Source organism: Macaca mulatta, chromosome 9 (genome assembly GCF_049350105.2).
Source record: "Macaca mulatta isolate MMU2019108-1 chromosome 9, T2T-MMU8v2.0, whole genome shotgun sequence".
NCBI lineage: Eukaryota > Metazoa > Chordata > Mammalia > Primates > Cercopithecidae > Macaca > Macaca mulatta.
Window position 1 is genome coordinate 73,558,857 of NC_133414.1, and position 13,670 is coordinate 73,572,526.

Here is a 13,670-nt window from a genome sequence, read left to right on the forward strand (position 1 = left end):
TACTTACTTCCGTGATCCTCTTGATACATCTGTCCAAGCATCTTTGGACAGCAGTGAGCATGTGGGAGGCTAGAAAGAGGAAGAGGGTGAAACTGGGCTGTTGGGGTGCTGGGCAAGCCAGAGGCCCCATCAGGGACACAGCAACAGCCCCCAGGCACTGGGCTTCATCGACAGTAGTCTCTACTATGTGCTCAGCACCTGGCAAGGCCCCTAGGACTCCTGGGAATGCCCCTAAGAGGCTGAACCACCTTCCTTCTTTCTATTGTGGATTTTGGTTCTCCAGCCATAGGGTTTCACCACCACAAAAGAGACATGGCTTTCCTACAGTGCTCTATTTTTTTATTTCAGAGGGTTGCTACCCAAATGCAAAGCTACAGAGGACGCCTCCAAAGAGTAATACTCCAAAAGCATTTACTTGAGACATAGGATGCCATGATGCTAAAAATGGAGAAATACAAAATCTTTAAGTGATTCTCCCTCAAATGAACGTGCAAACTGTGAAATCAGGAATAAGATTGAAAAAACAAACAAACTGCAAATGTTTGGCTCCCAGAGTTGTTTTTGAACACATCATCTAAGCATTTCCTTAAAAAAAAAAAAGTTAATTAAAAATTTTCCTCTCTTCAAAATTTACTAAAAAGCAGCTGAAAATAGAATCTGAATGTGTCTCTAGACAAGAAACATCTGCGTGAAAACAGAAAAAAAAAAAATCATAAAAACAAGAGCACATCCAGGTAGTTGGAAATATCCAGAAAAACAACCAATATTTTAAATTATTTTTTGAATGTTTGTCACTGTAGAGAACTTTCAAAATATATTGGCTGATGGCCTGTTGAACTGAATGTACTTGTGATTTACAATGTTTATTTACAGGCATGTCCTGTCTTTATATAAAATATATATTCTTGAAAATGTTGATTATAAAGAACAGTAATTGTAATAAACCTAGAAGTAGTTTCTGATACCCTTTTAAGCATTTGCAATTGGGCTACATAGGAGTAACAGAAGATATCAAAGACATATGCAGTGTAGTTTAGAATATGATAGCACTTAGTAAAGTGCTAGACTAGGCATAAAAACAATTAAGTGCAGCAAAGAAGCAACTAGGTAGTGCTCCTTTAGGTATAGACAAAAAATACAATAGCAGCGAAGACAGGGAAAATTTCATTGTAACTACACACACACTTGTGGGTACCCAAACATGTTTCACGAGAAGAGCTACTTACTTCGTAAAAGCCCTAATATGAGCAGGCGGGTTCAGAGAGAAGGAGGACTCCAGCACCACCCCGAGTGATGGGGAGCACACAGCTTCAGATCACACCCTTGCCTCCTCCTGAAATACTACCCAGTGGAAAAGCCAAGGCATGGTGATTGTGGTAGTGGTAGGTTTTCCCGTCAGAAGTAATCCTGGGAAAATCCTTTGGAAAAACAAATACGAAGCCCAGAATCTGTCTTTTCTGCCACTGTACAAGTGGCATTAACACACTGTCTAAAGATAATGGTTTTTTTCCTGCCTTTTCAGGTAACCATGTTGAATGAAGTAATTAGAACGTATACAACTTTTTCATGATGGATCTTCCAATATGCTCTGCTGTTCATGGTTCACTCCTTTGATGAGTATTGACTGAGCCTCTGCTATTGATTAGGTACTAGAGATACAGAAAATAAAACAAAACACAAGGTTCCTGCCCTCATGGAGCTGGCACCCCAGGGGTGAGCAGCTTCCTTATCCCAACGAGAAGCCAGTTTCCTTGTGAATCATTCCCTATCTTCATCCTAGATGGCCTTTTGCATGGAAACCCACAAACACAGACACAGATGGAAGAAACTCAAGGTATCGGGGGAGTGAGGACCTAACTCCAAGTGTCAAGGGCAGGACTGTGTAGGGTATTCGTGGGAGCAAGTGATTCTCAGACCCAAATAGTTTCCAATTTTCAGTTTAGGGGGAAAGAATAAGACAGACTTTTGGAAATGTATGTACTCCAAAGTTTATTTCTTCAACACAGGGCATCTCCCTCCCTCTCCTTTCTTCTCTGTATCACACACACACACACACACACACACACACACGCACACACACACACATACACAATACCCCACCCTCCCAAGTATCCAAATGTAGGCACATACACAAATATACAAGCTACAACAAAGTACACAAATACATAAACTACACATCATGGCAAATTCAGGTGGAAAAATCAGGAAAGGAAATCGCTCACCACTTAGAAGCTGACTCTGGTGTATGCATACCTTCCAGAACATGCATATGTACACACACACAGAGACTGAAGCGGGTATACACACCTGCATGGGAAACAACATATGTTTGAACACACTGTGCCCACACAAAGAAACAAGTGACATGTTTTCAAGGACACCTCACTACTCACAGACATGGTTATTACCACATCTGGCCTATAAGAGGATGGACATTAATGCAAGCAAAACAGAAGCATCAAAACCCTTTCTAATGTTGGCTGTGGTTCTCAGCTGCCCCCACAGTTGCCCTCCCCAGGCTCCTTTAAGGTTCTGAAGATTAAACAGTTGGTAGCCAACTTTATATACGTCCCCGTAAACAAGAGGGCTCAGCTTTAAATAATTATGTCAAAGCAATGACAGCTATGCTCTTTGCCAGAACAGGGATGAATAATTACAAAGTCAGGACATAATTAAGCAATTCTGACTGTTGGATTTTTGAGCTGTCTCTCTGATGTGCAGGGCTGGCATGCCCACCACAAGCGTCCTCCTGGAGAGGCCTCTGCACCCCTTTGATCTATGTTTCCCAGTGCAGTGAGGGGCTTAACATTCTGGTTACTAGAAGGCTCTTTCTCTGGGGACCTGAACCTTCTGTGTGTCCAGTGTGGTGTTCTCTGTATTAACAATGGCATGATTCAATGGCCAATATTTGATAAAGTTATATATATATATTTGAATTTTGGGAAATGACAAAGCCTAGCTGTTGCAGGTCCATCAACTAATAACACACACACACACACACACACACACACACACACACACAGAGGAAGTCTGGAAGCATCCATTGTAGCATCAGCTATCACTTCCTAATGAATGACAGCATCTTTCTCTACAACAATCAGAGCTCAGACAGAAGGCAGCTTTGAAACAACAAAAGCGAAAAGGCAGCCACGGAGAAGAAATGTGTCATCATGGGAGAAAGGGAGCAAGGACTTGCACTGAAACGCCAGCGCCTGCCAGGTACCCAATCAGACCTCTGCAACATCAGGCCTTTATTATCTCCTGCATGGTTCTGCATTTGCGTCAGCTGACAGCACCCAGACTGCCCGTTCCCTACCTCCAAGGCAAGGGCTGTGATTGGAGAGGCACTTTCCATTCTCCCAAATTCTTTATGTCAGGAATAAAATGAAAATAGCTCCCCAAATCACGGCCCCCTTGATCATCCATCAGAGCATTCTGCTGAATAAGCACAACAGGCCTTGGCTGCCCTGGAAAGGACAGAAGCCAGCTTGAGATTCTGATTCCATCAAGAAAAATAGGTTTTCCCTGAATGTGCTCAGCACAGCGGCAGCAACACCTGGAAAGGAAATCGCTCGTCTCTTAGAAGCTGACTCTGGTGTACACGTACCTCTCAGAACATGCATATGTATATATACACAGAGACGGAAACGGGTATACACACCTGCATGGGAACAAACATATGTCTATACACACTGTGAACAGGTGAGAACCAGCCTTTTTAATGCCAATTTATTAATTCAGCCAGGAGCTCATCTGGCCTCTTTCTTTCTACGAGAAAAGTACCACTGCCTATCTCTGAAAACAACAGACAAAAGGGAACTAACTGCCTGCCATTCAATGTAGGCATCCAGTTCGATATGAAACCAAGAACACAGAAGAATCGTCCTGAGCACTTGAAGAATCATGGCATAAATTGAACACTTAACCGGAAGCCCAGACCCCCAGGGGTTCTGGTCCCAATTCCATGGAGCCTCAGGAAACTGCACCCTCTCCCAGCTCCCTCATCCATGAAATGAGAGCACAGACTAGGTGATTTCTACGTCCTCTTTGGTTTGGAAATCATGTGACTACAGAACAAGAACCAAATCACCGTACTTTGTAAGAGCACTATGTCTCTCTCCTCAAATAATAAACAGGTCTTTTTTTAAACTTTTGTTTTAGTTTTGAGGGTAAATATGCAGGTTGGTTATATAGGTAAACTTGTGTCATGGGGGTTTGTTGTAGAGATTATTTCATACCCAGGTACCAAGCCTAGTACCCAATAGCTTTTTTTTCTGCTCCTCTCCCTCCTTCCAACCTTCACCCTCAAATAGGCCTCCATGTCTCTCGTTCCCTTCTTTGTGTTCATGAGTTCTCATCGTTTAGCTCCCACCTGTAAGTGAGAATATGTGGTATTTGTTTTTCTGTTCCTGCATTAGTTTGCTAAGAATAATGGCCTCCAGCTCCATCCATGTCCCCATAAAAGATATAATCTCATTCTTTTTTATGGCTGCATAGTATTCTATAGTGTATACATATCACATTTTCTTTATCCGATCTGTCACTGATGGGCATTTAAGTTGATTCCATATCTTTGCTATTGTGAATAGTGCTGCTGTGAATATCCACACGTATGTGTCTTTATGATAGAATGATTTATATTCCTTTGAGTATATACCCAGTAATGGGATTGCTAGGTCAAATGGTAGTTCTGTTTTTAGCTCTCTGAGGAATTGCCATACTGCTTTCCACAATGGTTGAACTAATTTACACTCTTAACAGGCTTTTTAAAGCTTAATACAGTTAGTAAGGATATTGGAGTCAATCATATAAACATGAACTAATTCTAGAATTGATTAGAAACTAATTGGGAACTCAGAAGGGCATTTCTGCTGATGTTGCTAATGACTCAGAAATAGCTAATGCTGGATTTTAAGGAGCCAGTCTCAGATGCTTTCAAAAGCAAGGAAGGATTTCGATTCCCCCCACCTCTACTCAACAGAACAGCCCTGCTCTTACCTGTTTTCTTCATTTAGACCTTAGGAGATCCACAGGGTAAATATTTAGCTCACTGCTCCAGGGGTGAGAAAGCAGAGAGAAAAGAGTGTGGACCCAGTTGTCAGACACAAGGTAAACCTCCAGCTCCATAATTACTAGCCAGGTGACCTGGGGCAGCCCAGTTAACTTCTCCAGCCCTGAGTTCCCTCACCCATAAAGCGAGCCAATGACCCCTTCCTTCTACTTTAGAGGATGATGTGAAAACTTGTAGATCTATGCACCAAGAACCTTAGAAGAATGGGGGGGGGGCATGCATTGAGTGCCCCATCCAGATATGGAGGATACTACATTTGTTACCCCTTCAGATTTTGTGTGACAACATCAAAGCCAATGATCACAGGAGAAATACTGATCTACTCTGCACACAGGTATACACATGTATACAGATGTATACAAGAAGATGAGATATGTAGGGTGGACAGGTTATTTATAATAACCCAGGATATTATAGAGTTCATTTGTTGTACTTTTGCTTGGTTTGGTCATGCTGGCTATCTCTGAACTGTTTTCACCAAAAACAAACAAAAAGAAGGCCAAGAAATAAATTATTTCATTTGGAAAAATTACAAAAGCTAGAACAACTACAGGCAGTCGTGTGCAATACATCAAACCTGTGCCTCGATAGGGAGCACTGTTAACACTTTAATAGCTATGAAATGAATCACTCAATTAATTTCCCACATGCTGAAAGAGGTAACAATACATTTATCTGCCAGTAATATACACTCCATATCATATATTTCCACAACTGCTAGCAATTTTATTCAGCATAATGGAAAATAAGTTGCACCTCATGGATTCAGGGAAAGAAAGTGGCCTGAGGTCTGCTGCCAGCAGAGCAACTTGATGGAAGATGTTTCATTGTTCTGTTTTGTTTTTGTTTTTTCTTTCCCCCCTTTAATCACTTCCAATGCATGTGCAGAGTGCTGCAAGTCAATAGCTGAGGATAAACTAGACTTCTAGGATATCAGTGCCAGCGTTTTCAACACACAAGCTGCAATCTCATGGGAGGTCACACACAGCTCCACAGAGCTTCAAGGCAGAAGGTTCTCCAAGGAGGTCATCAGGGGTCATTGAGTCCATTCCCCAGCCTCTGGCTTCACTGAAGGACTCCCATCTCCTCCCAAAGAGACAGTCATTCATGTCGTTAAAAACTCTCCTTGTGTCTGAATCCAAGACCCCAAGCCAAATCTCCACTGCCTCATCAGAGCTGCCATTAGGATGATACCAAATTCACTTACAGACTCAGCTGGTAAAGGAGAGGTCAGTAAACACCATTCTAATCAGCTCTGGAGAGATACACGTGGGGGGCACATGCCAGCCTAGGGACACATTGTCAGAAAACATCGCCTTCCACACTAACGATATCTCAGAGAGCTGTGGAACCCTTGCCTGTGATGGAAGAAAATCACTCTTCCCCAGCTTCCCTTTGGGAGCAAACAAGAAAGGCCCCCTCTGAAGTACTGGAAGAATCCCACCTACCCCAGAAGCCCACTCATGCCCAGTGCTTTCCTTTTTCTCCTTTCTCAGCTGCAAACCTGCAGAGGCCCCACTTAGTGAATATCTTCAAGAAGGAGACCTGCAGTCCCCTACAGAACTTCACCATTGGGCTATGTATAGTGCTGCTTTATTGGTAAAACAGGAAGATCCAATTTACACCTAATCCTATTTCAAGTTTGGCTAACAATGTATCCATGGAGGGATTCTTCATGTGAGATCCCAACTGCATTCTAAACACTCGGGAGGACATTCTCCACGCCCTGGGGTGTAAGCACTGCCATGAGATGTAAATCCCTTGTGAAGAACAGCGAGTAGGCAGCTCACCTTGGGCTTCACCACCTTCATGAAGGCTCCTCTGACCAACGCCTCCTCTCGTTCTTGTCTGGTTACTTTCTGGGCATCCAGAAATTTCAGGTTGGGCAGCTTGTACAGAACAAAGCATCTGGAAGACAAGAGTCAGAGACAACTCAGGAAGGTTTGTGTGGCAGCCTCAGAGATCCGGACAGCTTGTCAGATCTTTAAGAATCCACACCCTCCGGTCTTCCGGAACTTAGACCTTGGCTGCTCCTCCTCTCTTCTTTCACAAAGAATAAACAATTGCTCCTTGGAGAAGTCAGAATGGTTCTATCTTACACAGATGCACAACTAAACATTAGAAGCACACACTAATGGTACACTAGGCTCAAAGGTAAACACACACACACGTGGGTTAACCAGTAGCACCCTATCAACATATTCCCTTCCTTTCAGTCTGGAAAACAGGCTCAGCTTCTTGGCTACATAGAAGTTCTCAGTAAAATAAACCTATAAATTAATTGTACCCTTTACGTCACTGCCATTCCTATGGGTCATCTGTATCATAGAATGTAATGACCTGGATGACTGTGGGTTACAAGTGAGGAACACATGTAGCTGAGAAATGCTTCCTTGAGAAATCAGGCAGGGGTCTTAATAACTTTTTTGCATCATCCATCGATAATACATGTGGTTATTTCCATACTCTATCCTATGAAGATTATCAAGTAGAAATAGGGGAGTTAATTTTTAGGAGATACTAATGGCCCAACAAATGCTAGGTGCTCTCCATTTCCCTGGAAAAAATCTTTGGCATACATACGGACTCCAGAAATAAGCCAATGACTGCTAGTGTAATTAACTATCCTCAAATAGGTATATATGGAGTTGACAAGAATAACCACTTGGCCAGGGTATAGTTATATAAATGCACAAATAAATGTATAACAGGTATGGATATGTGTCTATACTTCTCCCTCATCAGGGACAGTCACTAACCAAGATGCTTTCCATCAGGTTCCATAGTCCATCAATCAAACAAGTGAATTGTTTCCACCCCACTCTGCTTATCAAGAGGTGAGCACCCAGTGTTAAGAGCAATGGGTTATCTCCAAGGGAATCTGTCATTTCCTTCCTACACCCAGCCTCCTCAGCATATACTCATCTTTCAAGCCTCATCTCCTATGAAGGTTTTTTTGTATACCTCCACCCTACATTGCTTTCTCCCTTCTCAGGACTCCTAGAATATGCTATCAGCACCTTACAGGCTAACATTTTGTTGTTTTCTAATTATTTTCTTGGTGTTCATTAATGTCCTTACCCAAACTATAAGCTTCTTGAAGGCAGGGACAAATTTCTTTGCTCACTCTCACCACATCTTGAAAACTGGCATTAGAATGGAGTCAATAACATACTAGTTTATTTCAGTTGCACAGCTATTTCTTGATCACCTACTATGCCGGGCCTTAGGGATACAGATGTGATTACAACATGCTTCCTGCTCTCAAAGGTGTTTTCAGTGTAACAGAAATTATACACTCACATGGAGAAATTAGGAATCGGCATAGCTAAGTGCCAAGACTGAGGTTATGCATAGAGTGGTTATGGGAGCACAGAGAAAGGGGTCTACTGACTGAAAACTCAATGGAAATCTCAAATGGGCATCAAGGAACCACACCTTAAAGCAACCTCAAGCACCTAGCTTTTCCTCAATGAGGATATTACTTGGAACAGCGTGACTCACCTTCACTGGAGCCTTGGGATTCCAAGGCCACCTTCCACATTCATAAGGTGGTCTCTTTATTGGTGGCAGTAGCAGCCCATCTGGAGCAATTGCTGCAAATACACCAGCTGCAGTAGGGGCCGTTTGCTCTGCGGAGCTGGCAGGAGCCAGAAACAGGCGGGAAACCCAAGCTCTCCTGAGTTGATGGGGCAGGAGCCCCTGCTCCCATGTGCAACTGCAGCTGCCCACTCCAATTTCGGAGCAAAGTTGTGGCCAAGCCCAGGCACTGTCACAAGCTGGCTGGGTATGTACATGCTTGGAGCAGTACTGAAACACCAGCTCCCTGACACCTCGGCCCCCTCTGGACTTTGGGTGCTGACGTGCACAGCAAGGAGGCCAAGGGGCAGCTGAGGAGAACTCAGCATGGGCCTGCAGGCATCCCTTGGCACAAACAGCCTAGGTGCCATGGGCACTGTAGTCAGCAGGTTGATGGCTGGCAGCACGAGGCAGACAGGCTCCTAGGTGGAAAGGGGTGTGTCTCTGGTGAAACCCCACCATCAGGCCAGGGGTGGCCTAAAGCACAGGGGCTGGGCTGCCAGTTTCACAAATTGGAGTGAGAACTTAAGGTACTTTTTCTGGGCCCTGCCATGGCCACCCATGGACCAATCAGCATGCACTTCCTTTCCTCTGAAGCCCATAAAAACCCCAGACTCAGCCAGACTCAGGCAGATGATGGAACAACCTGCCTCTGGAAAGGAGCTACCCACTTTGGGTCTCCTCTCTGCTGAGGGCTGCACAGACACTGAGATGACCTGCCTGCAGAAAGGAGCTACTCACTTTAGTTGTACTGAGAGCTGTACTGCTGCTTAATAAAGCACCTCTTTGCCTTGCTCGCCCTCCAGTTGTGTGCATACTTCATTCTTCCTGGATCTGGGACAAGACCTCGGGACCCACCAAATGGTAGGACTGAAAGAGCTGTAACACAAACAGGGCTGAAACATGACCCCCTGCTGGCCACATTGTGGGTGATGAGACAGAGAGAAGAGCTGTGGCCCTTTGGGGAGCCCAGACCTAAGAGCTACCCAAGCCAAGGCTGTGACACCCTCTTTGGGGCTCTGTGGTTCCTGTCATCTTCAAGCTTCCAGGTGCCACCACATTCCCCCGTGCCTGCAGTGGAAGCCGGTTGTGGTATGCCTGGTCCAGATGCAGCCTCCCAGGGACCTGGTGCCCACGCCAGTGCCTGGAGCTGCCCAGCCCACTGCTGCCAGCATGCCTGGCTGTGTGCAGTGGCCAGACCCTGTGCTTGCTTGCTCATGTACCCCTCACAGCTCCACACCTGGCTCACTCTTGGCAGCCATGGGATCTGAACCGGTAGCACGAGCCAAGTGCAGCCCGCCAGGCTGAGTAGGTGGAACAAGCCCAGCAGGCCCAAGCAAAGCTCAGGCGAAGGCACCACCAGCCACAGAGGTTTCCAGCTGAGGAAGCAACACCCCAAGGATGCAGTGACATTATCACCAAGTGGCCTGCATATGCTTATCCAGGTAAAAGACTTGGCTGACCACCCCAAAGCCAGAGAGAATAGTTTAGAGGTCTGCAGGAATAACCTTCACAGGACTCATTGTCAAGGTCAAAATATTATGAAATTCTTTTCTTCCTTCAGAAATGTCCACCCCATGCCTGATGTCCTGGAAATTTGACTCTGGCTACTTCCTGTTTCCTCCCTGGCCTCAATCTATTGTCCTCTTTCCTACCCTGGGTTCTCCCTTCCCTCTCCAAATACCTGCTAACTGCACCCAAAATCAAGAAAGTGCCACCAAATGCCCAAATATATTTTCTTTTCTTTTCTTTATTATTATTTTTTTTTTTGAGATGGAGTCTTGCTCTGTTGCCCAGGCTGGAGAGCAGTGGCATGATCTCTGCTCACTGCAACCTCTGCCTCCCAGGTTCAAGCAATTCCCCTGTCTCAGCCTCCCAAGTAGCTGGGACTACATGTGTGTGCCACCGCTCCTGGCTAATTTTTGTATTTTTAGTAGACGGGATTTCACCATGTTGGCCAGGCTGGACTCAAACTCCTGACCTCAAATGATCCACCTGCTGGGATTACAGGCATGAGCCACCACCAAATATCTTTTCTATCCTCCATAGAGCTCCCACCGGCCTCAGTCAATGTCAGAGAAAACTTCCATCTTCTGCTTGTAGCAGAAAAGTCTTGATGACAACAGACTCTTTCAAATAAAGACATGTACAGACAGAAACAATATGTCAGGAGTGACGCGCAGGGAGTAAAGACACCCACTAAGTGTAGGGTGGGAAAAGATGAATATTCAGGTGAAGAAAACATCAGTATTAGAAAATCAGCCAATGTTTAACGATGGAGTGAAAGATGCCTTCACGGGGCTGGCAGGAACCACGATGACAACAGACCGCACATTGTCATTTTGCCTCACTTTGGATCACAGCCCTGAAATCAAAGGAGAAAGAGAGAGAGAGAGGTGCTGGCTTTTAAGCTAGTTAAAAATTTTAGATGACAAAGAGCTGCTGTTTTCAGATCACTCTTCTTATACAATCGAAGAGACAGCCTATGACACAGGCTGCCAGTCACCCCCTGAAATAAGGGATGACTTGGCACCCATCCCGAGGGCCAGCCTGAGTTTCCAAGTAGCTGCTGCTTGGAGAGGTCTGAGGGACACTAGGAGGAGTTGCCCCAAATAGTTCCATCCGAGATTCAGCCCAGGGTCCAAAGTTCCTTCACAGAGGTGTCTTCTTTCATTTACTGACTCACACATTCACTCGTTCAACAAGTAATTATGGAACAGCTACTGCGTGTCAGGACCTGAGTCAGGTGCCAACATGAGATAAGCAATACAGAAGATCTGTGCTCTTTCAGTGAGCTTCTATTCTTGCACAGTGGTTCTCAAACTTCAGTGGGCATCAGTATTTCCTGGAGACTTTCCAACACACAGACGGCAGGGACCCATCCCCAGAGTTTCTGATTCAGTATTTCTGGAACTGGGCCTGAAATGTACATTTCTAACATGTCCCCAGGTGACGCTGATGCTGCTGGTCCTGCTGAGAACCAACGTCCTCGTGAAAATAACACCAAGAGGAATAATAACTTTGAAATTAGGAGGGTGGTGAGGCAGCAGTAAGAGTCTCCTTCCAGTTCTGCTAAGGCCTGCCCTGCCCCAGTGCCTGCAGTACACAGGGCCCAGCCAGTGGCCATGTCTGCCAGATCTTCTTGCCCCTTGATGGCTTGGAACTGGCTCCAAACATTAATGCCAAGTGATAAGTCAGTGGGCTTCCTGCCTGCCTGTCCTTTCGTGGTCCTGGGAGATCTATTTCCCTTTGTTCTAGGTCATGTCAGGGTGTCAAAAGCCACAGCTTCAATCCTGAGTGTAATACAAGTTTGCCATAAAAATACAAGAGAGGACTCCCGAAGCCACAGAATGAAGGCTTTTACAATATCAATTCAACCCTTGTAAATTTAATCCTGGGTTATTTGTTGCACCAAAATCTCTTTACTGTGATGTATTACTTAGTTACTGGGGTTATCACAGCCGTATCCTAAAGTTGCATAGTACATAAAACATTTCAGTTAACAATGCGGGAAGGTTAACTCCCCCAGATAACCTGCAATCACAAGGGCTAGTCCAGATGACATCCCTCTGTCAGCTTCCACGAGCTATTGATGGTTCAATCAGTTTGTTTTGAAGGTAAAGTACAACAAAAGGGCACTAAACTTATTCAGACTGTCAACAGGGGCTATCGGGAATGGGGTTTGCAGGTAAGTAATTCTGGGTGTTTTAAGGCTATTATCAAACAGCAATGGTTGAAGGAAGAGACAGCTACTAATAACACAGAAGGCAGCCATCATAAACCACTTTATGGCAGAAAGCCCCATCTATAAATCCTGCGACACCCGGAGACAGCTTCAGATTTATAAAACTGCTTGTTAAGCCAGGGCACTGCTTAATGAAAAGAGATCAGTCTAAGTTCTAAGTCTCACGTCCCTAGCTCCAGAGGGCAACTCCAATTTTCCTGACCTTCTCAAGGTGGCTGGGGGAAAGCCCCCAGGGCTGGGGGTGGTGAGGGGTGGGGGTAGAGTCAGAGGTGCTCTTGGCTGAGATACAGAAGGTGGGGTTATCAAGAGGAGAGCAGGGATCCTGGGAAGGTGCTTAAACACCCATTTGTCTCTGTCTGGAAACAGATTTCCTAAAACTGAGAGACCAGCACATCGAGCTTTTCAGGTCCTCTTTCTTTTCACAGAATGTTCCATTTGCTTAAAGGACTCCTCTAAAGAGAGAGCTAAAACCGCTAGGAGGAGAAAAGGAAAAGGAGAAATACTTTTTTTTTTTTCCTTTCTCTCCAAAATCAATTTTCTCTGCTCTAGTCCTGACACTCAGGCATTTTTCATCCAGACCTCAGAGAGAGGAGGATGTTCTTTCTCCCTGCCTGTAACCATTATCCCCAGGGCAATGCCTGCTCCCCAGGAATACTGCACAACCACAGAAAAGCTCAGATGGGTCTCCATGGTCTGTGAATGGGGTTGGCTGCCATGTTTCTTTCTCTGACACGCTATTCAAGAAATACCAAGTTTCCAGTCCATGAGGGAACTGGGCATGGGGTCATTGGAAATGTTCTTCCATTTATGGCAGTCTATGCTTCTTTGCATTATTTCTTGCTGCCTTCTTGCTTCCATCCTTTGGAGGCAGGAAGACATGGTACAAGCTACTTGGTGCCCTACCTGGGACCCCGAAGGCAGCAATGGGTGATCTGTGCCATTCTCAAACTTTCACAAAGCTTGACGGGATAGTTGAGTCTGCCAACAAAATATCATGCTTCCTCACTGTTGACTAGATTACATTAACTCAATTTAATAGCACTGGTTACCTCATGCTGAACAGAAGCCCTGATAAACTGCTGAATGTATCTGTTTCATAATAATAATAAAGTTAGCAATGGCTTCAGTGCAGTCTATTTGAGAGACCAAAGCTTTTAAAGCGTTGGGGAGAAAAATAAAAGGAGGGGAAGTTTCTGTAACAAAAAGCTTGGGGACTAATAGCATAGGGAAAGAGGCCAGACTCTGAGTGTATCTTGCCCTGTGATCTTGGTTCAG

At 44.9% G+C, this 13,670-nt stretch overlaps 1 protein-coding gene across 1 annotated transcript in view; it reads right to left on the bottom strand.

Moving 5' to 3' along the window:
* Positions 1–13,670, bottom strand: part of LRMDA (leucine rich melanocyte differentiation associated) — a 1,122,954-nt gene that overhangs the window by 496,947 nt on the left and 612,337 nt on the right. Inside the window, exon 6 of the mRNA XM_077947977.1 lies at positions 6,862–6,979. Within this exon, the coding sequence (XP_077804103.1) occupies positions 6,862–6,979 (118 nt within the window). The remainder of the gene's footprint in view (positions 1–6,861; positions 6,980–13,670) is intronic.